At 39.7% G+C, this 26517-nt stretch overlaps 1 protein-coding gene across 4 annotated transcripts in view; it reads left to right on the forward strand.

Moving 5' to 3' along the window:
* Window positions 1–16908: 16908 nt before the first annotated feature.
* The window catches only part of angpt1 (angiopoietin 1), a 45610-nt gene continuing 36001 nt past the window's right edge, over window positions 16909–26517 (forward strand). For 3 of the 4 annotated variants that reach the window (XM_029514359.1, XM_029514360.1, XM_029514361.1), the window contains exon 1: window positions 16942–17662. In XM_029514359.1, coding sequence (XP_029370219.1) covers window positions 17222–17662 — 441 coding nt within the window. In that variant the 5' untranslated portion in view covers window positions 16942–17221. Of the gene's footprint in view, window positions 17663–26517 lie in introns of all 4 variants that reach the window. The other variant, XM_029514358.1, reaches the window with a different exon arrangement.

Consider the following 26517-nt stretch of genomic DNA (forward strand, 5'->3'; position numbering starts at 1 on the left):
CACTAGCAGAGGAAATATTTAGTTTTTTGTCTTGCTGGTAGTTTGATAGAAGGTTCTTCAGTCTTGGTCAGTGGAAAGCCTGTTCCTGTTCCTTCTTAGCCCTGTTACTGACATCTCCCACAGGTACATTTAGTAATAACTTGGCTTTTGTTAGAGCTGCACCTTCATTGTGTGGAAGGGACATCAAGTAATCTTTGGCGCTAATGGTGAGTAATCTATTGATGGTCAGTCAACATGTCTAAAGTGTAGCTGCTTGTTTTTGTGGTAACAAGTGAAGTGATTACTTTTGCTTTTGAGCAATTCATTAACTTAAGGAACTCTGTTTATAATTGCAAATTAATTAAAAAAAATTAAGTCTTAAACATCAAAATGCTCTTTACAAGTTATTTAATTTTTGGTAATAATGCAAATCATGACATTGGTAATGGGCACTTAAGCTTTTGATACCTGCAGTACATTTTGTTACTTCTTGTATCTGCACTTTTAAATTGATATTTTCACAACATGTTATTGTTGTTATGTCTAAATGATCTCAAAATTCCTTCCAACCGTGACAAAAAATAATAGAAACAGCCAACCAAGCTCAGAAGTTCCTTATCTGAGACATTTGTTTTGTTTCTGAGATAAAGTTACTCTCTCTAATCCCAGAATTTGCCCACAGCGCCATTTAGGCTGCATATTATCACCACAGTAAAGACTAAACAGCTTGGCAACAGTGCCAGGTACGTGTCATAGTTCTCAGTTTCCAGGCAGACGCTGGACTGCATCTGGCAGTTTACCCAGCGCCAAAGTGACAGGAAGACTGTGGTGACTTTACAAGAGAGTGCCAGTCACACATACACATGGACACACACACACACACTCACACACTAAATGAGTGTAATGTTGTCTGCGCTTTCGGGAAACTTGCACTCAAAGATAACCGGTCAAATGATGATGATGAAGTGCGATGATGAGGAACTTAGCCTTCTGCGGCAATACAGTCATTTTTTGCAATCTGCATCCAATTTTCATTTCATACAATTTTTTTCATAGACTTTTTCCTTTTTAAAGAAACAACAGTCATTTAGTTGCTGTATTTTATATGCTGCATTTCATTTTACATAGTAGTGTAGTAATTCCTACACGCAGGCTAGATGATAACAGATAAGGGCTGTATATTGTTCTTTCACAAGTTTATTTTTTTGTTGGTTAAAAATGTGTATTATGTGTTTCAAATGATTCGACGGGGCTTCACTTACCATAAACACCTCTATGATGAATCTGTCTGTGGCCAAGAAGTCGTCATTTTTGTAATGTTTTCTGGAGCCTTATTTTGCTGTTGGGAGAATCAATGGCTTTTGGGAGTCAAAATGACCAGTTTTGATTGGACTTCTACTTTAACAGAGGGAGAAGTTTCAAAACAGAAAACAATTCTTTTACCTAATGTCATATCTTGGAGACATTCAGGCTTCTGTGGATGTCTTGAACTGTGGATTAATTTTTACATTTATTCTTAAGCTGTTTGTAAGTGTTCTTGACAAAATACAGGAGCAGCAAACGAACACTTAACTCACAATTTAATGTCAAACTGTCTGGGACATGGTGAATAAGTGAGTTGTGTCTGCTGTTTTTTATCACTGGATCTCAGATTTGTTTTCCGACTGGGGTTAGAGTTGAGAAGACTCATTTCGCAAAGATAAAGAAATACTCCTGCTTGTTAATATGAATCAAAATTATCCTACTTTAGACTTTGTCTTTGGCAGGAACCTTCTCTGTTTAACATCTGCAGAGCATGAAGCCAGTTTCTTCTGAGTAAGTTGACAGCTTCGACCTACCAGATCTGTTGAGAATTTGTCACACTTTCTTTCCCAAGACAGATCAAAAGGTGATATTAATATGTTCTAATATGCTTGCTGAAGTGTATACATATATGATTTATTCATCCATGCAAGATGGAGCTCACTGGTCGGATTTCACTGCCTTGTTTGTGATTTATTTTTGCTTTCATAACCACCATGGGGGGCAAATGTTGGCTTTTCATGTGAGGCCACAGCACGAAGCCTTTTCGACACATCAGCAACCTCCTGCGGAGCCGAATGTGTATGTGTTTTTGGTGCAGTGTGGGTTTGAAGAACCAGTATCAAAACTAACACACACATTGGTCTTCCTCTGCGCTGCAAATGTTTGCCCCAAGGCAGAGCTACTGAGACTCAACTGGTGCCCAACATGTTCCTCATCTTGTTATTTATATCTTCATAATCTTGGTGGGGGGTGTATTACCTCATGGAAAGTCTTGTTTGCATTTGCTTGGGCCAAACTCTATTGTTCCTTTGCTTGTTTAGAGGCTGATGTATATCAACAGTGATGGTTGCAATAGACATAATAGCTATGAAATAGGACAAAACAAGGTTATGTGAGGCTATGTGGAATCAGTGAGTCTATGGCATAACTTAGTTATACTACCTGAGAGACCACCAGGTCTGGCTTTATTCAGCATACTTTGTGCTGTGTCACAGTATGTAGACAGCTGAAAACAAGTTGAATACAAAAAGACAATTCAAGGCCAAATCACCAAATTGTTCCCATCCTCTGCTGGTATAAAGAGTTGGGTACATTGACAACAGTTGGTGGCACTAATTCATCCAGTCTTCTGCGTTTAAAAGGAACACAGTCAAATTTTAAACAAATGAAATCAATGTTGAATATATGACTTCACTTTCATTATTCTGCTCTGTTCTTCCTTTATTTATTTACAATTTTCCACTTGTTTTTTTCTTAGCAAATTGAACATGCACAATAAAAACCAGATGGACGGAAATTAATTTTTGCCTAATTGAATTGTAAATTGCGGAGTGAAACCAACAATAAAAAACCCTATTTCATTTATTTTGTAAAAGACACAATAAGATAAAAATACATTTACATAATGTGCACATACACAAACACACACCTGCTGAATGCTCGTCTTTCACTCTGCTGGTATAATTTATAGGTCCATGACCTCTGGCTATCCTTCATTACATTTTGGACCCGGGCTACTTTTTCCAGCATTGGGTTCCCTACATGAGCTGTTTGCCCTTCAGGGTGGTAGCTCTTCGTTTTCAATTAACCAAATTATTGGCTTCTTGACACTTAGTGTGGTTTAAATCTATGGTTGTGGATGCTCTGAATCAACCTTTCACCACCCTCTTTGTAAACTTGACCAATTTCATGCATATACCCTATATGAAAGGGGAATATTATGCTCATACTACCTTGACTACTGTAAAATATCCACCATGAGCTAATAGTTATTAACAAGATGGAAACACACTTTTCAGAATTTTCTACATAGTATGTATTTGAGGCATGAACAGTAAATTTTCCATGAAAGGAAAACCCTTTTTCATTCCTTAAGACTTGCTCCTTGTTTCTAAAGAGGGATTGCTATAAAACCTAAAAGGGAACCGTGGGCAAAAACACATAAAACACCCTGCATTTATTTTCTTGCATGAAATGTCAATGAATAGAAAGAAAAAAATATGCCTATATAATCCAGCATGGCTAAAGGTTGGACCCAGGCATCAGTTGCAGGGAAAGGTGGATGGTGTGTGTTGGTTATACCTACACTTGTAAAATCCAAAATAATTAAAACCAGCAGCCCTACATTCAGAGAATTTCCATGCAATATACTGAAAGTCAGTGAGACAAATTCCAAGCGTGATCGAACATAGTTTTACACAATCCTTTCCAGACAGAGCTTTTCACCTCTTTTTGTGGAATGAATGTTTAGCCTTTGGTCATTTTAGATGTTTTTTGTAACTTGCACAATACTAGCTCAAGTGAGCCAATTTCCCACAAACTAACCTAAGATTTTGAGCGAAAAGCTGCATTCTGAACTTGCAGAGCCAAAATCGAGAAAGCAAGGATCTGTCAAGATTTTGTCTATTTTTATTTCATGTGGTTTTGTAATCTTAAATCACAGTGATGGCCACGAAATGCTTCAGAGATCAAGAGGGCAGACCAGCTCTCTGCCCGCTCTTCCCTTTGAGCTGGATAAAATCCCACAAAGGTACACGCAGACAAGACAATGAGTCATTCGTTGAAATAGCATTCAGAGATACTGTTGACAGCTTGCTCTGCAATAACATTATAGTTATTTCATGTTGAAATCCCCAGAAAGGCCTCGTATTACTGAGGTCAAAAGCATAATCTGTACCAAAGATAGGAGGGATTATGATATTTATGATATTATTAGATGTTCCTGGTGTGTGCATTGCCAAAGAGTTGGGTCATCACATGCAAATAGGCCCACCCCAATATAAAATGATTAGAGCCATAGTGATCACGAGTAACCTGGGGACTACCACCTGTCTTCCATCTCGTCTTCTCTTTGGAAATCTCACAGGGAGAGGTGCTTGTTGGAGCCAAAAAGTGGCATTGATGGGCCAACTTTTCAATAGGTCATACAGCATCCATTGTTTTAGGCTAATCTCCATACGAGGAGAGCTTTTCTGGCAACCCAAATGCACCATATGAAGGTGCTTAGCACAAAATGTCTCCCTCATCATGGCAGGAGAAGCAGTGGGGAGGAGGGAAAGAGTCAGCATGTAAAAAGCAGCAGGACTGGGTGCAATGTTGAAAGGCTGGCTGGTTTCCAGGGTCCTGTGTGATGCCGTGTGATAGACAAATCGCAGATGATAGAACGTTTCTTGTTAATCACCTGAACAGAACATATGTGTTCTTTGCTCTCAGATAGACCACAGTAATCATAAAATATGGCATCATTAAGAAGACTTATGATGAATGTTGCATGGCCAAATAACAGGATACATGTAAGCGTAAGAATATTTATCAATATTTCACAAGACTCAATAAAAAAAAGGGTGCCATCATAGACAGTGATTTCCAATTCCTTATGTGCTCTCTGAAGATGACCCTGAAGTATAAAAAAGTACAATCATTTAAAATTTAGTTGTAAAAAGTTATTTCAGCCTGTGCAATGCCAAAGTTTGAACTTTACTTTTGCATCAAATAAAACTTATTGCCGGCAATTGTTAAGAGCGTTTTGTCAGTTCTCATTTTTGGAGGGAAAATCGTTGAACTTACAACCTTGCAGGCAACAAGTCAGTTGGACAACAACCTTCAATACAATTCAGTGTGTCAATGTTGAGTAATTTTAAAAAGACTTTTTCCACAGAGGAAACTTCACCTCATGAAAACTATGGAATTTACTGAATAGGAGCAGCACTCTAGAGTCACTTTTCCCATCTACACCCAGCAACCTGGGGTGTGGTAGGTCAGAAGCTTCAAAGAAAACATCTTCATACCCACATTTTGAGTACTGCATATAAAATTTTATGTGGTCTCAACTCTCCTGTGGCAAACAACTAACGTACTTAATCCACTTATTGCCCTCCAACCATTATGAAAATGTTATTCAGATAGAATGATCTCAAGTCAAAACTCTAATAGGAAGGCATAACTACATTCAGTTCCCTATGAATTCAGCTGTTCCTGTATATCATATTTTAAGGAATAGTTCACACACACAAACACACACACACAGCTTTCGTGACCAAATATCAGACCTTAGAATTACAGGTGGCTGGATTTTGAACTTCACCTCCAGCTCCTGTGTTGGCATCAGATTTATTTCATATCTTCTAATTTAGCTTTAGAAGCTTTTTGAAAAGTTTGCCTCTAGTGATGGGCGGAGCTTTGGTGCTGTCAGCTGTGTTAAAGCTTGTGCTTGTCTCAGTGCAGAGCTCCCACCCGGGGGCTCTCACAGGGACACTGTGGGGATATTAGGGAATGTGCCACAGCTGCCTGCCCATCTGTAAAAAGTGGGAAGCTTTGTGCCCCTCCAGGCCCCCGTTCTGTCAATTGTTAGCCAACTAGGACCAACAAACAGAACCAGAGAGATCACTAAGCTGGTCAAACCCCAGTGTCAGGGGGGTCATGTACCATGTGGTGGTGCTTTTGCTCCCCATTTACTAAATTAGAGTTCATTTATTTTTACTTGGTAATAGAAGCTTTAGTGCGTGACAAGTTGAGAGACACATACTCAAAATGGCACTAAGGGCCCTCAGTAGTGTGTCCTGGAGGCGATGCCAATGATTGTGTTTAGTGTTGGCCCCTATGACCCATACAACAACGTGACATGATGTAAACCATTGGTGCACCTCTGGTTTTATTTAATTTGACAGACCTCTGGTAAACAAATACAAAACATGGCTGTGTTTAAGCAACTGCTCCACCTTCCAACTAATTTTCTGACATGAAATCAATACTGTCAAATTATCGGCCATGTGAGTGCAAATTACTCTGATTTAACGGAATCAATTCATCTTCAATCATGACAGTTTAATGAAATGTTTGTTTCGGATGAGCAGCAGAGTAATTCCCCTCCAAAAGGCAATTCAAGTGTTTCTAAATGTGAAAAGTGGATGGGTGGGTGGGGGGACCTGCAGCTGAAGATCTGGTTTGTAGCACAGGCAATGTTTCTGACAGATCTCAAATCACCAGGTGAATAGCTGCAAGTTTGCTGCGAGACATGTTAGACACGCTCTTTTGCTATTTGAGTTTTAATAGGCAGCTAATAGCCCTGCTTTCTGTGAGGTGTTTAAAGTCTACGGTACACTTTGTCACTCACTCCCCTGACCTCATTTTGTTTGTAATGGTTGAGGCAAGCGTCGCCAGACACTGATGCAATGATGCCTCACAGGCCATTTCCATAGTCAGAAAAACTAGAAAGGCATCTCTGCCTCTCTAGGTGAAAATTCTCATTTTACATTTGGGTTATATGTTTTCATGTCATATTTTCTCCCCTCTCTACTTGTCTTTATAATTTAAGTCTAAAAAATGTCTCCAGTTATCTGTGCGTCTCGTCAGGCACTCCAAGAGGTCCTATCAACAAAACTGATATATATTATTTATTTATTCATATCGCTTTGACATTACACACGATCCCACGCACTTGCTAAATCTCAGAGAAGTACTGCATAAGATCAACTGTGTGGCAAGACACAAAAATTTATTACTTTGGCTCAGTGACATTTAACTTTATGAGTGTACATAGGGATGTGATCATATCTGTTGGGTGCAGTTTTCCATATGGTTGTCATAAAAACATGATCTTATAAGCTCAAACATATCTTTTCAGAGTGTTGTAAATCAAAGTTTGGCACAGTAGCAGGCTTGGCACTATCCATCAGAAAATCACTGCAGCGCTATCACAGTTTGAATGGGTGGTCACCAACTGAAATTTGTGCAAGAACAAGATAACTGCCCTACATGGTAAAAGTGTGTCATGTCCCATTGTCTTTTTATTTCAATGTTTTTGTGTTGAAACTCAATCATTAATTGTGGTAAAAATATATTTAGAGATTGATCGGCCTGCGGATATCAACTTTTGACTTGTGTCTTAAACAGACTTAAAAGTACAAATTTTAATAGTTTCGTGACAGTCTCAGAAGATGTGGATCAAATATCTATTTTTCTCTTCAGTTTACCAAAGTAAATTTTCATAGTCACAATACAGCTGGAGACAAAACCAGAAAAAAAGGAAAACCTTTGTGTTACATTTAGGGGTTATCAGTGTGATGAAAGCCAATGAAAAAACAAAAGCACAACAGCCTAATTCCTTGAAATTAGTATGGGAATACATTGCTTGATGTGAAAATTAGGGAAAAGGTCAAAACATGGAATTATTCCACAGACTGTTTTTTAACCCAGTTCATTTTTGCTCCAGGCTGCTCTTGTGTGGTGACATTTCTTTATGATGGGGACCAACTCAAACATGGAAACACAAAGAGACGTCCACAAAAGAAAATATGGAAACATATATTTCATATGAAAATATTTTTGTATTGCATTGCATTCACCAGACCTTGTGTAACTTAAACTACATCACTGAGCCTGATGTGATGACAACACATTATGCAGCAGGTTTACCTGGATTGGTGATGACAAATATGCTTCACTTTTGATGAAGGATTAGTACTTCTAATATGAAAGTGGAAAATTTAAATAAACTTAGAAATGCAGGCGACAGTACTATTTCCTTTCACCAAAGTATACATTAACATAACCTCTTATATGTTTTGGCAGCACAGACCAAAGTAATATGAAAGTATAAACTTGACTACTGCTGTGTAATCGATCAGGTTAACTGATGAACCAGCTGAATACGCAACCCAATCCTGAGGGCTATCAACATCCACCATCAACAAGCTGCTGATTAATGCAAGCGCTGCAGAGATGGAAAACATAGAAGTCACTTTGTGTTGTCATCAGGTGATTCAGTTGCGGGCAATGAAATTGAAAACAGAACAGTTTGTGAGTGTGTGAAAGAGCATGGGTGGCAGACAGAAAAAGAGATCACTTCAAAGGGATGGTCTGATCTGTTCTGTATAAGCAACCCACCTCTTCAAACACTGACTAAATCCCACACACTCAAAAATATGACAATGAAAAATTTGCCTCTTGAATCATTTCATTTCCCTTGACAACAGTGTAGGTACATTACGTTGAAGAAAGCCTTTGTGTATTGTTTAAAGATGGTTGTAGTTGATCAACCGCATTGGGAACAAGGAATATAAAATCATTAAGTTGATGTGGGACTCAGGACTGGAAAAGCTAGCGAATATAGTTTTTGAAATTTTGGCCAGAAGCAAATTGAATTTTTTTTCTTGGAGATTTTTCAGCATTCAGTGTTTCATCTGGTAGAGGATGTAAGTGTTATACACAATGGGTGGACTTCACTGGAGAATATATCCATCTGATCTTGATGATAAGGTAGCACAATGCCAATCCTATATGATATTAAGTGAAACCATATGATGTGATTGGTCTCAGAATTGAACCCTGAGGCACACCAAATTTTATGGCACCTAACTTATCTGGGTATTGTCACCAGAAACAGATGAAGGCAGATGGTAAACAGATTCAGATGCTTCTGTTTATCTGTGAACATGAAGGACAGGGTTTGCATTACTGGTCATATGGGTCTCTGTGGCCATGTGCGGTTAATTTCCTTTTTTTAAGCACCTAATTTTGTCCTCTGTGCATGAACATGGCAGCTGTTAAAGTTTATGAGTTTATGCACCACTTCCTTGTACGATTGCCATTTTGCTATTACCCAAACAAAATAAGTGTTTGATGCTACATTGCTTTTTTATGCTGAAGGATTGCTTTGCCTTTGTGACTTTGTAGCATACTAGCTAACATAAACTTCCTCCTGTGCAAGTTTTTTTGGGGAGGGCATTATTTAAACAGGTGATTAATTTGACAGACCTTCAGCAGCATTTAATCACAGTTGAAGAGAACCTGAACCTGTTTTCTTAAAATAAATAAATCAAAGCAGTATATTAAGCTGTATTTTTTTTGTAAGCTGCTTTAAGTTTTTGTCACTTCATCACTCGTAGAAAACACAAGTTTGAAGATGAATCTCACGTCAGGAACAGTGTTGAAATTATCCATCTTCTCTCAAGCGCTTTCATATTATAGATCTCCTGACACGGCAAAGACTTTGTGGACATTCTTTGGCTCTTTGCGAACTAACTTTCAGTCCATTAAAGGATTACCGTTGTGATGGAATTGACAAACTTTACTCTGTCCGGTGTTAGCTCTGTCATACCTCATAATATTCACAAACACAGCTATGAGGAGGTGCTAGTTGGGTGGCTAGGGGATACACAGAAAACCCTTGTTCAGCAGACCTCTTATCAGATCAAATCCCCTACCCGCCATCCTTCATACAGTACGCTAGGGGTCAGTTTCAGGGAGTGGGCTTAGTGGTGAGGCCTGAGGTGAATGCAGCGCTGTTCCCATTTATCTCTGCCTAATAGAGTGCGATGCATCATCCCTAAAGAAATGCAGAGCGACAACACTAAAGCGAGCTAAGAAATTGGCTAATTGTGTGTGACAACCGTTTTCTTCATTGGTTATTTGCATGATGTCATTGAATGTGATAGTTGACATGTCATTGAATAGACCAAAGGCGGCGAGTCTGTATTTATTGCTCTCACATGTATGATCTCACTCAAGTGCAACACACATCTACACGCTGACCCAATATGTGTTGTTGATTCCACAGGCAGGTTAAGTCAAGAAAATAACCGTGCGCTGATGTCATGCTTTTTGCCATTTTAGGAGGACTGAGTGGACCCATTAACACGGAAGAAAATACAACATGACAAATGGCAGCAAGCTGGCTAAGCAATAAGATGAAGAGAGCAAACAAACCTTGCCAGCAGTGAAATTAGCACAGTAAGTAAGAAGATATAGCTCGGCTTACTGCATCACCTTTGATGTATGGCAGTGGACAGTGTAGGCTAACTGAAGCCAAGCCGTCTCCATCAGTGTCATCATGATTAATGTCAAGAAGCCAGGCTAAATTAGTTATCACTAATTACAGCTACATTTCTGCCACATGCACGCTTCAGATCAGGTTCCATTGTTTCATAACATTATGGAGCACGGACAACAATGCCGTGTAATAGCTGCAGTAACAGCGAAGCATTTTTCTGTTTATGACCAACATCTGATTTTGTAACTTCACTTATATTGTGAAGGGAACATGGAGATATCAGCAGTCATCAGCTTGCATCAGGTGTAAGCTTGCTGTTCTCCAAAATTCTAAATTTCACTTTATCTGATGTGGCAAGAGAGATGGAGAATATACAGAGAAAATATTAGCTAAAGGTGGAGGAATGTGATGGGTGAGGGTCCCATAGTTACTAATGCTGGAAACAGAGTCTGAGAATGACTGGAAATCCCAGCTTCCTTCCAGAAAATTATAAAGACAACTTTCCATCTTTTTAATTTAAATCTTTTAAATTGAGCTTAGGCTCTCTTTTTCGAGATCTGAATACCAAAATAAACACTTCATACTTAGACACAGATAAGTTCTACATTTTCCTATAAATAAGCATGTAAAATTGTGTAATGCAAAATGTGTATGCAGCATACTATTCAAGGCACACATGAGAACAATGGGTACAGCTAAAGTTAGTGTCCTATGACCTGACGTTGAAAGGACTGTATTAAAATGTAACCAGAGAAAAGAGTAGAGCCTTAAATATAAAACCCACACTGCTGGTCCTGTCCCTCCTTTTTGCCACATTTCATGGCATTTCTCTGAGTGTTTCTGGGCATATTCATGTATCAGTACACACATTGAACACAATTTGTCTTATTAATTATTGCTGATCCGTGACAGAGAAAAGGATTAAAATTAGTTTTTTGTTTTTTACCAGATGGTGGGCAACAAAGAAAGATTCAAGTGACATTCACAAGACCAAAGCTCTAAACACTTTAATGTACAACATTTTCTGATGTTTACTTGTAATCCAGCATTTTAGATGATCCTGACAGATGTAACATCACAAAACATCTGAATGTTCAATATCTAGACATGAGGATTTTTTTTTTTTTTTACTCATAAAACATTTCTCTTACATTCAAACACATCACCCCAAAGGCACCAGCAGGCGGAGAAACACTTGGTCCAACTTTTTTTGATCATCCGTGACATCCATAACCAAACTGCCATCAGAAATTGTATCGTGTTGAACATGTACGTTTCTACTGTCCCACACTGTATTTTAATGCGTTGTGTTGTGTGGATGGGTGTGCCTCTGTTCGCATGTGAACTGCTAAATTCAGTATTTCTCATGAGTTGCATGAACGCGTTCTCCTCAGGGTGCCCAGTCTGAGGCACTGATTAATCTGAGAAATGTCTTGTGCTTTGATTTAGAGCTGTAGTGAGTGACATTGTCCATGTCCATATCCTTTGACCACATGCATTTTATTTTGCATGTCTCATCAATTCTCTGTTTACTCAGCTCTCTAGATTATGGAAAGAACAGAGAGTAGCATACCCTGAGTACCTCTGCAGATACCCAGAGTCTGTCCAAACCCTCCTCTGACCTTTGCAACAATTAAGCTCTGTAGCAACAAAGGTCATTCTTTGTTCGTGCATTTGTTTTCACATGGGGTTAGTCGACCTTATGATTGTGAATTGAAAACATAGCACAAGTGACATCATGTTAAATTCATTGTGTCAAATTTGAGCTGAATGTCCAGAAAATTACAGCTTTGTACACAATAGAGATAGCAAAATAAACCAAAATACACAATGCATGGCAGTTTCTGATGGGACTTTGGAAGAATAAGGGTGAGCAGTTGGAAAAGGGCACATCCTATGGGACTGGTGACGTGCAATACGAAAGCATATAAAGGAAATGCTAAGAAATGCATACGTCAACATGAATTTAGAATTTATTTTGTTTAAGTGATAAATTGATTCAACAAAGAAAAAAGCAGGAATGGTGTCTAGACCACAAATGTTTTTCAAACTGAACCAAAAGCACTCATTTATTCTCCTCTTTCCTATTGTTTTCCTCAGTCCTTTCGACAGGCAGAAAAGGCCTTTCATTTTGGTTCACCTCATTCTGAACTGTGCCTCACGGGTCGAGGATGGGCGGGATTGTGGTGGGACAGGTCCTGAGCATGGCTGCTTTGACAGCAGATACAGGCCATGCCTGTGGCAAGCACAGACTGAGAGTCCGAAGGGAAAAACAGAGTGACAACCCCCATGTGTTAACGGCTCTGCAATGACACTCTTTCAATGGTCTCACCCTGATGACATCATTACTGCAGGCAGGCATGTTCCACAACGGGTTGTTGAGGAAATGCATCAAATCATCTGCTTTGCCAGCACAAAGTAGTCAGTGATGATAGCAATTAAACACATTAAACCTCAACATTTGTTTATTCTGACCTGTCACTGCTTTTCTAAGCAAGTGGGTGAAACAAATACTTTTCCATACATAAAAAAAAAAAAAAAAAAAAAAGTAAGAAGGCTAAGATCTACCTAAATGTTAAATGACATCTAATACGTAAGAACAGGAATGAGTGTGCTAACATTTCACAACATAAATGAAAACTTTGACCTGCTGGTTACTGGTCATTAAGCTCCCCAATCAGGGTATCCATACAATGTTTTCTGTGATATTTTGCTCTGGACCAAAGTAGTGGATTCAGCCCAACAGGCCAGCATTGCCATCAATACAGCACAGAATTTTAAAATCCTTTACAGGATACAGTAAGATACTCAATTTTCTTCACTGGGAATCGCTTCTGAAGAATTAAGGACTTACCATTTAATACCATTCTCCAGAGAGTGTAGAAAAGCAACCCTTGTCTTCTTGTTGGGCCTCTGCTCAAGTTCTATATCCAGCTGAGTACCTACTTTTCCTCTTAATCCTTTTATGTTTGTGTCTTTGAGTAAAACCGCTGGAGGTTGATCCTCAGTATTATTTTCCAAAAGGATTTCTGTAAGCAGACTTAAAAACTTGAGCCTATTACTCTATAGGCTCACTGCAGAGCTGTTGAAGCTGCTTCAGAGAGTAGGCCCACCTGTGTAACGCTTAACTCCTTACACATGCACTTGAGCACAACCACTCAGAGTCCTTTAGAGAACCCAAAGCCGCTGATAGCACACAGAAATGTTTGATTCCCACACTGTAACCTCTGAACCTCTGTGCATGAAAAGTGAAGTCATCACTCAATCAAATGCTAACAAGGCTATTGTTCATGAGATTAGCATCCCCTTCCTGACTGTGGATCTTTCAGATGGAGATTAGAATATGACAGGTCCTCCGTGAAACCCACCCTGAAACAGTAGCATAAAAGCCCAGAGTGACCTGTACCTTCAAAGAGGTGTCCCCACTGGCGTGGACGCTGGCACTGCATTAGCATTACCATGACACCATGTTTGAGTGTGTGCGTGTCTATGTGCGACTATAATCATTGTCGCCATGACAAACAGCAGAGCTTGAGGTTGAAAGAAACGGTGCCATTGGCATTTTGGCTGGGTTATGCAACCATCTAATCAAATTCAAATTTTCTTATTTGAAAGAAAGAGGTAAACACAAAGCGCCGAAGCTATTCAAACATGCTTGAATGAGTTGCTGAGGTTTGTCTTTGAAGGCAGGCAGAAGGCGTTTGCCTTTCACACCCGTGACAACTGCATTTATTAACTCACTGTGTGTTTTCTTTTCTGATCTGGGCTAAACCATAAAAGAACAGAATTTATTTAAGTGTCAAAGCGTCAAACATTTTTAGACGGTAAATAATGATTTTTTTTATATATATATATTAGAGTGTTGGTTTAACAAAACAAGACATTTGTTTCATGTTGATCTCTGAGACACTTCATTCCTTCATCTTCTACCATTTATCTGTTTCCGGGTCGTGCTGGCTGCTTATCTTATATGCACTATGCCGCTTTTCAGCTGCTCTGAGATACGTAATAATAATAATAATAACAATAAATTAGGAATTAGAAATGCCATGCAAATGACTATTTTAAATCTTAATGCAAACTTAATGCATTTATGTTGGTAGGAAGACTGTCTCAATGAAAGTAAAGATTTAGTGTTCAACAAATTTCATTTATCAGATCAGAATGCCCCTTTTAAAATGCATTTTTAATAAGGCTGTTGTCTTAATTTTCCATATTCACACATCATGCATTCAATCTTACATTGCATGTGGAAGGCAGTGTCAGTCAAATTGATGCTGATTTAAAAACAAAATGTCCTCCCAAATTTTTCACAAGGAAAACATAAGCCAGATTCCCATGAAGGGCCGCTGCCTCGAGGCCTCTCATAACTGACATGACCCACTCTGAGCTCCACTGTCACCGGCACAACACTTATTGCATTTCACTGAAGTGGGTGTACACTGGATATGTGTGTGTGACGGGCTGCACAGAGCAGTGTGGGACTAAATGGTGATGATCTTGTAGTGTTTCAGTTCTTTGAATTCACGTTCCAGTGAACCAAGAATTTAGATCTTACATTACAGCCTGAGCTCTTGCTGCAAGGTCTTCTGCTTGTTCAAATGCTGGCTGTCATACAGCAAGTATCAGAAAGTTGACTTTGGTGTTGCAAAACAGTGATTTGAATGCATTTTATTGGAAAGCATATGCACACAATTTGGTAACAAACACGAAATGTATTCTGTTCAGCACAGCACAGCGGATAAAGTAATCCTGTGGTTAACAGATGGTGGCAGATTTATAACTAGAAAAATTTGTGTTGTTATTTGAAACTGTCTGTCTCTGACTTCACACAGAGGTAGCTGATGAGTGCAGCGGCTGTAATAACCAGATTTCATCATTCAAAGTCAGCTGGCAATAATAGCGTACAACTAATTGTGAAACATGAATCTTTCACAGTGTACTAAACACAACGCCTCCCGTCCGGATTTCTTTTCTGCATGTGTAGGTATTTTTTTGTAACTGCTTATACAAGTGATGTGTAGGTTTAATTTCACAGTCTCAACGTTGCCCAGAGGTAACAATTGTCTCCCGTTAAGTGTTCCTTGGACGCAGTAACTGGTGCCCAGATGTCAGGTCACCGTGGACAAACGCTGCAGTAGATATTTGCTCATGCTTTGTGTCTTGGTCAGCCAGGGTTATTCAAGGGGTTTGTTATCTTGGGTCTCCTTCTCGCGTTCTCCCACACAGAGGGCCCAACTTTTCTTAGCCCCCTGCTATCACTGAATATACACACCCTATATCAAACCCACACACGGGAGAACCAGTGTAATGTGTTAGCATGAGCAGGCAGAGTCAGTAAATGTGCAAGAATGTATTATACACAAATAAAACGTGCACATCCACCGTTGCAGATTTAGATGTTTTGGACTTTAGAGGAATGTTGAAGCCCAGCCAAAATTCAGACAGCTGTGTCTCCCTGAATTAGAGATTTTAATGGACTGTCCATAACAAGGACTTGACCTTTGACCCCAGGCCTTTCAGCACTGTGTTTCCTCACTTGGTCCTTCCTCTGGCCTGATGATGAAGAGACATTCCATCTTCTAGTGCTCATTCTTGGATTTCACTGTTGTTTTCTTGACAACATAACAGCCAAGGGTAAGTGCGATAGAGCCGTTCTGTATATGAAATAAATGGCGGTAGTGAAAGTGCATGTAATGTAAATGTAGTAGGTGGATGAAAGATAAATCTTAAGAGGTTTTTGCAGTCAGACTCGCATTTGCTCTGCTATTTTTGGGCTGCAATGAGGGCCAATATTAATGTCATCAAATCCCAGCCAATAAAAAGCAATACTTAAAAAGACACCTGTGCTGACACTAAACAATTTTTTACAAGCCTCAGACGTCAGTTTGAAATTACATGTCCTTTAATCACTGAGTGTAAAATGTGAGCATCTTTTTGTCAGTTTGGTTTCACTAATCACATCATGTAAATATTGGGATTGACACCTCCACATTGCACCACTGTATGAATGCCTTTAAAGCGAAAAATATTCCTGCCATAAATCTTAACATATATTGGTATTTATATGATGAAATATATTAAGAGTTAGGTGCTTGGAAAGCCATTAAAAAAAAAGACTTGTCATCTCATTTGTCTGGAGAGGGAATGAAACGCTGAGAATTGGACTGTAAAATTGCCTGAAAATGTACCTCCCTTGTGTTAACATATAATAAAGCACCTGTAAATTAAACGTCAGGAAAAGTTTTTTGTGTCAACACACAGGCAAGAAGGCAGGTCAGCCACATGAGTGCAGTCAGAGAGCCTGTAAGCCGATCCTCACAGTCTAAGCACATCCTCTGTGCTGGGGTCCCCTTTCTGCCAGGATCACACACGCACACACACACTCACAGTCATTCGTGCACATGCATTCCTCTGCAGGCTCTGCAAGGGGCAGGCGCAGAGTGGGCTGCAAGCTTGGAACTGCTCTTCGGAGTGAGCGTCTCTCTCACTCTCTCCACTTGTGAAGTCAGGGAGCAGAGGAGTAAGGGACGGCAGAGAGACCGAGGGAGGTCTGACGACACCATCCCAGCTCACGGCGGCACCTACTTTAAAATGCATAGACTGATAAATGCAAGCCCACAGCCTGCTCACATCTGGCTTTGATTTTTATTGGAGGAACATTAAGATTTAAAACCCAGCTGTCATTCTGCAGGAGATGTGTGCCAGGACTAAAAGTTAAAGGAGCTTTGGAAACATAGCATGTGTAAGTGTCCATGGCAAAAGAGTCGGCAGTAGCTTTCAGTGTTGGAGGTCCAGTGTAAGGATGGGCGACATTAATTGCAGGCTAACGGGTGTTCTTCGCTGTTTTCTCATCCAGCTTTAAAAAGAACGTCCAACTAGACGAAGAACGAGCAGCTAAAGACGTACAAACTTAATTCACCTGCAGCCTTTTTCCCAGGGCTTGAAATGATGCTGTGGTTCAACTTTGGACACCACTTGCTCTCGCTTGCGGCCCTTCTGGTGATTGTGAGCTGCGGAGGAGGGGAGCAAAGGAGAAGGACAGATAGCAGCACCAGCAGCACAGGTGGCACCAGCAGCACAGGTGGTAGCAGCAGCAGCAGCAGCAGCAGCAGCAGCAGTGGGGGAAGTAGCAGCAGTGGTACTAACAGTAACTACAGCAGCAGGCGTTTTCATAAGATCCAGCATGGCCAGTGCACCTACACGTTCATCCTACCTGAGGGAGATGGAGCCGGAGGAGGTTCCTGCAGGGAGGCGAAAGCCGGTAGCCAGCAGTACAACGCCAACTCTCTCCAGAGGGACGCTCCACCACCTGAGCCCGACTTTCCCAGCCAGAAGATCCAGCAGCTCGAGCATATTATGGAGAATTATACCCAGTGGCTACAGAAGGTAAGGGAGCAACTCCGCTGGTAGTTCCAGAACTTAAAGAGAATCAGTCACTGGTTTGCTGTTTCTTAAGGTGAAATTTGAGATGGTAATTTTCCTGGTTTAATTGGAGCCATGCTGAATGAGGCAGTCATTGCGCCGTATCCGTAACATCCTTGCATTAGTCTACGTTCATTTCTTTTGATGTGGTCATGTTGTAGTGCATAGTTTATTGAGATATTTATGTTTCTGTGGGTGTGTGGGCTACACAGAGCGTCTGTTTGTGGCTTCTCTAGATAACTTGTTTTGGTTTCTGGATGAGGCTCTCAGACCAAAACTGAGCAGTGTTTGCTGTTTTCTCATACTTAACGTGTCGTTTGCCAAAAGGTCTGTCAGTAGGAGAGTTTCCATGCTTGAACAGTTGAGCATTCTGTTTCATTGTGTGGCCAATTTCAAAATAAAGTATCAGGGGGAGGACATTTTCACATGAATAAAAAATTATAAAATAAAAAGCAGCAGAAGATTACTTCTCCTCATTCTAAAATGAACTCAAAAACATGAGTTCAATTTGACAAAATTGCTTAATAAAACAACAGTAAAATAAATATACAGTTGATAATCGAGAAGCCAGCCGTCATTACAATTTATATTAACTCTGCTATGTTGTTATGTAACTGTGTACATTAACTGCGCTGAACTTTCTGTGCTGGATGTCACACAGCTGTCTGATGTTTCTGTCCCCACAGACATCAAGCACATTGTGACTCTTTACTCAGCCGCCAAACGAAACTGCTTCTTCGTTGTTTCTTTCTTTACCCATTTTTTCTTAAGCAAAATAGCCTTGGAGTAAATTCCACAGATGTCCAGTTGAGTTGCACAAAGCGTCGGTCATAGAGCAGAGGTAGTTGCATGTCAGTCACCCCCTACTCTCCAGTGAGCTGTCTCTTTAATGGCAGGAAGTCAAAAAGAGCCCCCAGAGACACACGGAGAAGGAAAAGACAGAGAAACAGAAAGCTCCCTTTTATTTATTCAAGGATTTGTTTGTATAAAAACAATTCTGACTTAAAAAAAAAAAAGCATTCAATAATCTCTTTTGTTCTGTAAACACAATCCCTCGGAATTCGGATTCGGAATTTGCACATTTTTAACTATTGCTGAATGGCAAATTTCTAAATTATTTCTAGAGCCATTATTTTTTACTATGTTCAAATATGGTTCTACTGTAATGTTAATTGTGAGGCCATCGCTGATATAGCTTGGCAGCCTTCGTGCTTTTTTAAGCTTTGAGACTTCGTGTCTCCAAAGAGAGCAAGGCTATCTCCCTGAAATGAATACATCCATTAAATAAACAAACTTCCAAATTTGGCATAACCCTCTCTCCTGCTCCTTGACTCTTCCACAATATTGTTCTTAAAAAAAAAAAAAGGATTAAAAAAATTAGCAGGTCTGCTGTGTGATGAATTGCTTGAGGCTAATGGTTTGTTTTTTGTCTGCAGAACAAGGTGGCATAACATGAATTGACTGCACGCACATATAATACCTGATGGATGACAGTAGAACTGGCTTTGGGGTGGGGGGTTAAATCAACCTGAACTTCATCAATACCCTGTGTTTATTCATTAGCATTAAGCGTGTCCTCCCAAACCTGTCTGGGCCACAGCTCTGAGTGTCTGTTTTTCATTTACTCTTTACAGAGTCAACTTTTCACTCCCCAGGTTGGAGGAAATAGTCATTCCTCATCAATTAACGAGGCACTGGTCAAAGTATGTCTTAGCAAGATGTTGATTGAGTTTGTAATTAGGGAGGTGTAGTGTTTGCGCCTTATCTGCCCTCCTGCATATTCCGATTTTCTTCCTCAACCATATATTTTCAAATCCAAATGGAGAAGTATTTTGACATTACAGGACAGAATCTATATACCATCATCTTATCAGTGGAGTGTATATGGCTGTCTTTATCATGCAGAGGAATTCCCTCGACATGGTGTACATCATAGGGTTGAGACATGAAAGTTTCTAAAAAGGTATGGGAAGATACATTTTTACATGGCAGCAATACGAAAAATACAAATTTCATTTATAGGACTGGTTTGCATTGTCCTGATTAAAAACAAAACAGAAACATCCTTTTTATTGACAACTTGCTACTTTTTTTTAATGTCCCAAGTCTAAAAACACAGTGGGTTTATGAATGGCTCCCAAAAGCTGTCCATGTGTCAAAAAAGGCCAGGGGGTGAAATAACACCAGCTTCATCTTTGCTCAGTGGACCTGATCCCTCTTTGATAGTATAAATGATACTCTGAAAACACAATGGCAGCATTGGTAGACTGAAGGTTTGACTAATGAGACCTCGAGATCAGCTTCCTCCTCAGATGTAATAATGGGAGCGTTTTAAAACATCTGCCATCACCACTAATGCTATCATACGTCTTTCTTGACACAACAGAACCACAGTTATTTATAATTTATGTAGAAAATTAAATCTAGGCAAAATTACAATATACAATACATCATAGGATTAAATTTTAAATGTGTGATGGTGATAATCAAAGTAAATTCCCTAGATGTATGCAATTTAAAAATGAATGAGCCAAAAAATAAATAAATAAATAAATAAATAAACTGAGCATAAAGCGTGAGGCAGATCAGCATAAGAAAGAAATTGGCAAAGGCATTTCAGAGAAAGCTTAAACACACAGTGGTAATTCAGGCTAATTACACTGCATGGGGGGGACATCAGGAGGCAGTTAACATTTTTCATTGAACAGAAGATTAAGTGTCCTGGCAAGTCTATCTATCTTAATCACGCTAGTGCTTTAACTGCTTGTCTAAGAGAAAGCTTGCCCTGATGTTGCTCCAGCCAGTCCTGATGAAAGAGAAGGACGGAGGGGACCTTTGCAGATAGCACCCACCCCGTGACAAGGTGCCCAGTCCAGTGTGGGGGGTGGACAGTTCAAGAGTGATGCAGCAACCAGCTGTTGGGGAAGCATTTAAAGTCTGAGATCTTTCCTTCCTCAACCCAGGGTAGAGTATATGGACCCTGATAACATTCCTGACCAGTCAAAGGTTGCCCATGTTTGTCCAAGGATTACTTCTCTGGCCGGCCTGCTAGGCGAGCAACATCAGACAGCTTTGGCTCTGAACTCAGAGAGAAAGCATAGCAGGAAATGATCTACATCATACTACATGCAAAACGCTAATTACACTCAAACCGATCAAAATTGCTTGTTTTAGATTGTTGTGCAGAAGAAAGACCCGTATCAAAATTCTAACATTGGAGAAAAAATTTGGACCAAAAGTTTAACAAAGACATTGTTACCACCTCTGATATTTACAAACCAGCCAATCAGATATGACATGAAAAATGACACGAACATGTTGATGAGTCAGCATAATGTTACTACTAAAACCATATCCACCACAAATTCAGTGGACACCTTTGGAATTTCATGTTGCCCTCATCTTGGCTGGCAGCTTATTTATGTGCTACATTTGTGAAGCAGAACAGTGAACCACGTTGTTGAAAGACTGGTTTGCATCTTTCTTTTTTTTTTTTTTAACATCTTGCATTTTATGGCATGCAACGGCCTTGGAAGAAACCAATTCCCGGGGAATGAACCTCAATTGCTTAGTCAGTACCAATTTTGTTGACAATGTCCTTTTCGATACCAAACAATGAAGATATTCCTTTCTTAAAAAAAAAAAATGTAAGAACTTGAAACCAGCTTTAAGTTCTTGAAATTCCTAACAGAAAAATAAGGCTTATTTCACGTTTTGTTTTGTTTTTTTTAAATATGAAAGTTGTGATGAGTTATATTAGGAAAAACAGAAGTAAAAAGTAGATGGAGCATTTCATGTCCTGAGAACACGCTTTCTACTTTTTCTAATGTTTCAAGGATAATGAAAATTTGGCACCGGTGGAGAGATCAACATGCCAAATTTAGTTTCTGTTCTTGGGAGTGAAAATAATATATCTTCTCATTAAACTCCTGGTGGAGACAGTAGAAAGTGGTTCAGAGCAGTTTCGTGAGAAGAACAGAGTGCGCCAAACTAAGCTGTTGCACAAATGGAGGGAGGAAAAAAACTGTCGTTGGTGTCTTATCCCTGTAAAATTCCCATCATTCTGTCTCCCAGCAAACATGACTATGCTACAGAGGCCATGGATTAAAAGGATATACTGGCATGTTGGCTGTAACTCATTTCCCTTCCATACTGCGAGTTCACACAAGAAATTGAATATGTTACTCCACTTAGTGCAATGAGCGGGCCACACAGCGTGTCTGGGTATCTGAGGAGAAACCTATCTATTTTAGGGATGACTTCCTCCTCTATGAGAGTTTTTTCACTCATAATGTGGGCCAAGAGTAACAGTCAGATGATGCACAAAAACTAAGAGATGCTCTGAGGAATAAAAAGCTCTTCCTTCCTGACCCCAAACTTGTAAAAATGAAACCATGGAAATTGTTTAAGGACAGTAAAATAAAAGCTTCCATAAACTTTGTTGGTCACACTTGTGCTATGATGGAAAGTGAAAAGGAAACAAAGCTTTCTGCATAACATGTCCTGGGAATAGAAAAAAACAAAACGGCCATACCACAGTATTTCCACATGGACATGAGAATTCGAGCTCCATTTGCTAACGTCGATGATTTTTAGGTGAAGGGACGTTTAGTAGTTTTGTCACGCTCAATATGGCAATCCACTTTGTTTTGGAACGGCCTCACTTTCAGAAATCATATTTCTGTGCAGGCAGTAGCCCCCAACACGCTAGAAGTTTTGATATTGACCAGACAGTGTTGTGCACCCATGCCTCAGTAATGCTCATTGAATGGAGCACTAAATTTCATGGTAATTTTGCTATGTGTCTTAAAGCTGTCTAGTTTACCTTATAGCAGCTATAAAGCAAGCATATGGTTCCCTTTCCATCACTCATTTTAGTAGATCACTCCCTGGTGGGCACTCCATCTGGGATTGATTTTGTTTTAATTACAGGGCTATACATTTGGTTTAATGTATGCAGGATTTATGGCATCCCTACTGAAAACATTGTTGCTAACTTGTAGCTTGGCACCCATCGATGCATCTGTGGAATAAATTGAGAGTTTCCTCTGATGTGTTTGTGTTTCCATACACCCTTGAATATTTTCACTCCAGTAATGGTTGAAACTTTTCCTCATTTGGTTGTTGGAGGTATTATGAATGAGAGCCCTACAGAATGATACTCAGGTATGGAAGGGATCTGTTTAAACCTACACTCATTATTTGTGCCACTTGGAGAAACAAAACAGGCTGTAAGCACAAAGTGACACGTTACAGCGAACATAGCGCAACACTGGAGTCTTGTCTCTGGCTAACCTGATAAAGTTTCAGCGTTTTCCTGTCTTTTAACTCTGCTCTGGTCTCCACCAACTCCAGGGGGAAATGTCTGAGTCTTCATCTGCTAAATGTCGCACTAAATTCACCAGCTTATTGCTAATTATGTCCATCTCTTGTTTGCTTTCTTTGTCCCTAAAAATCACTCTGGAAAGTGTAATAACTTTTAAAACGAAGCTTTCATATCGAACGAAATCAACAAGCGAAAATACACTGCAACGCCCAGTAGAGCTCATCACCACAACCAGTCCCTTTCACACATGCGGCCATTTGATCTACTGTTAATATAAAAATAATGAAAGGAGCAACTTTAAGGAGTTATGAATGTGAACACCTAACTGTGGAGTCGATTAAAATTAAGATATATATATATTCCAATGAGGACTTAAATATTTTCTTATAACAAGTCTGCAACAAGAAAAAGGAATGAGTATGAATATTATTTTGGGCAGGCAAATGGAAGCCATTTGTACAGTGTGTCTATGTTATGGTCAGAAGAGTTGCCAAAAGCACGAGGTTCAAGGCTGTATCACTGCCACTGCTAAGGTTGAGTGATCATGAACCACATATGAGATAGTAATGGCTGAGATAGAACGAAACATTAGACATTATAGTCAATCTGAATCCACAATTAGTGGGGAAATACTGTGGTGTTATCACAGGCTGCAGCTAATCACAGCTCTGTTTGAACTTACTTCAGTCAGAACCAACTCTTATCTTAGTTATATTTTTGTTTTATAATGACTCCTGATAAATAGAGCAGATGATAATATTACTTACTCACTCGTATCTGTTGCTATTTATTTTCCTCCAGACTTTGCATTTAGGTTGTGAGCTGTAAATCAAAGTTTGATGAAGGTCTAGGGATGGAGATGGAGAAAAAATAGAAGAACACATTTGAGAGTTTGAGCTGCCTGCTGTGAATACCACAGTGTGTCTACACTGTGAATTTACAGTAATGCATCAGTGATTTTTTTTTTTTTTTTTTTTAGTCTGCTGCAGTTCCCAGAAAAGATAACACAATGAAACATGCATGTTTTCTACTGCTGATTCTGGCAGCAAGCAGATGTATGAGAAATCAAAATTGACTATAAGTTTTAACGCTCTCTCAATAAGCATAATATTATATTCATTCAATTGTCAATTCCCATGCAGTTGATGTATTAATCCCCAAATCAGTTGTGTTAGGACAAAATTCCTGTCTCCCCACATGCTGTCTCTGAGGCCGACTTTCCCCCTCGCGGCATCATTTTCTCTCCCATGCAGATGTTGTGTTGTGAGTGGACGTCTTTGTCTGTCAGGGCCGGGGGGTGCCTTACAGAGGTTCCAGAGGACACAACCGTTGCAGCTTTCTTGGCAGCTCAGCCCCCCTCCCCCCACCCCCCCACTCCCCCCACGTGTTGCAATGTTCACAGACCCAAGAAACAAGAAGAATCACAATCAGATGCTCGCCTTAAGATGAATAAGCAGCAGAATCCATCAGAACTGTGGATGGCAGGAAGCAAGTAAACATGAAAAGAGAAAGGAAGGCGATAAGGACGGAGTGTAAGATACTGGGTGAAAGATAAACAGTTTCACTCCCCCGCAGTGTGGGCTAGATAGATCTTCAAATGACTAATGGCTCGCTCCATTGTTTTTGTTTTGTTCTTGTAGCGCTGGGATAGGAATCACTTGCTCTTAAAGCCTTCATCATATCCAGGAATTGCCTCACTTATTTATTTAATCTTTGTGTCCCTCGGTGTGGGTGAGAGAGGAAAGTTTCTGGGTGAATATCATGTCATGCATTAAGTTATAATTGCAGACCGGCACATCTTGATGATAGACGACCTGGAGCTATGCAGAACGCAAGGCTGATTATGATCTCTGCCTGCATTCTGTGGTAGGTTCAGACACATTGGCACATCAAGTCTCAGATTATTGTAAGTGTTATGGGTTGAGACACCTTCCACAGACTGTTCACAAATAATGAGCACATACGTATAAACTCACAAATCTGCATACAGCCCGTGTTTTGAAAACAGAAACACGCTCGTAACCCTGTCCAGAGCGATGTTTGCCTTGTCTGGGACCCATGCCAGGCTTCTCACATTCCCCACAATACCAAGGCTGGAGTTGGCACAGAGACTGCAGAAGTGGGTTAGCCCCTGACATTTCTGTTCTGTTTAAAAATAACACCCTCAAAATATAGCACTCACTCAGGAGTCCTCATAAAATCATTCATGTTGTTGACCTTTCACCACATTTCTTTTTCTTTTCTCTCTCTTTCTCTCTTTTTTTTTGTCTTGGGCAGCCCTTTTGTTGACACCCCAGTTAGTGATGTCAGAGCAGGTGCTTATCTGATGAAAAACACCTGTTGGACACTGGAGCGCACGTGCTGATGGATATTCAATCCACCGATCTGCCAATGCCACTTTTCTTTCTCCGAATGCTGATTACTGTACCTAAAATCTTGGTGTAGGTTCATACCAGTGACGTATTTTCTTATCCAATTTAAAATGAGCGTTGGGCCTTAAAATGAGTCATTGCATGGAAATATGGATCATTCCACAAAGTGTGAGTTGACATTTGTAGATATTTCTTGGCATCTTTTAAAAGTGGGGTTTTTCACCATGATTCCTTTTCGTGCATGTATTTTAGTGTGAAACTCGAATATTGTACTTGCACATTTTTGTTATTAATGATAAATATGACCCGTGTCACAAGAAAATTATTATACAATATTCTGTGAAAATAGCAGCTATGGGACAAATAATATTATGATATTGGTGTGAAACCAGGAAAATAATGAACTCTTAGCCGCATAGATAACAGAATTTTTCCTACAGTTTAAGCTTTAGATAATAACTCTGCATTCAACATGGCTTTTTTCCGCCCTATTTATTTAAAAGTATAAGATTTCATAGCAGTAAATGCTGATATTGTTGCTTTTGAAGTTTATGCCTGTGCGTGCCAGGAGCACACTGCACACTCTGAAACACTGACCTATGTCAGAATCTACTCAAGCTTTTACATTTGAAGTGAGTGAATATTCAGAGGTGATTGTTGGGCTTTTGGTTGTTTCCACCATGAAGGAATGGAAAAACCACTAATACATTGGTGTGGCTTCCAAAAAATCTGAGTATTACATTCTAGCGGGCAGACCAACTCTAAAACTTGCTTCTGTACGATGACCTGGTAGGAACTGTCCCATAAATCTGTCATTGATCAGATATATGTGCTTTTTGCTTTGAGTTTACAACTAAAATACGATTGGTCACAAATGGGTTGTGATGTTTATTTAAATTGACGTGTTTGCTGCAGCCCTGAAATGGAGAGGGTAATCCTCCGGAGACCTGTGTGTGTATATTTCTCTAGATGTGAGCATAGAGATGAATACATGTCGAGCTATTATCCAGTGGTGCAAATGTATTTGTGCACGACATTGTTTGACGAGCACATGAGTCTGTGTTTGTCTTTGTTTGGATGAGTCGACCTTCAGCTTAACTGATGGCCTCTAAGGGATCAAA

The sequence above is a fragment of the Echeneis naucrates genome, chromosome 11 (assembly GCF_900963305.1).
Source record: "Echeneis naucrates chromosome 11, fEcheNa1.1, whole genome shotgun sequence".
NCBI lineage: Eukaryota > Metazoa > Chordata > Actinopteri > Carangiformes > Echeneidae > Echeneis > Echeneis naucrates.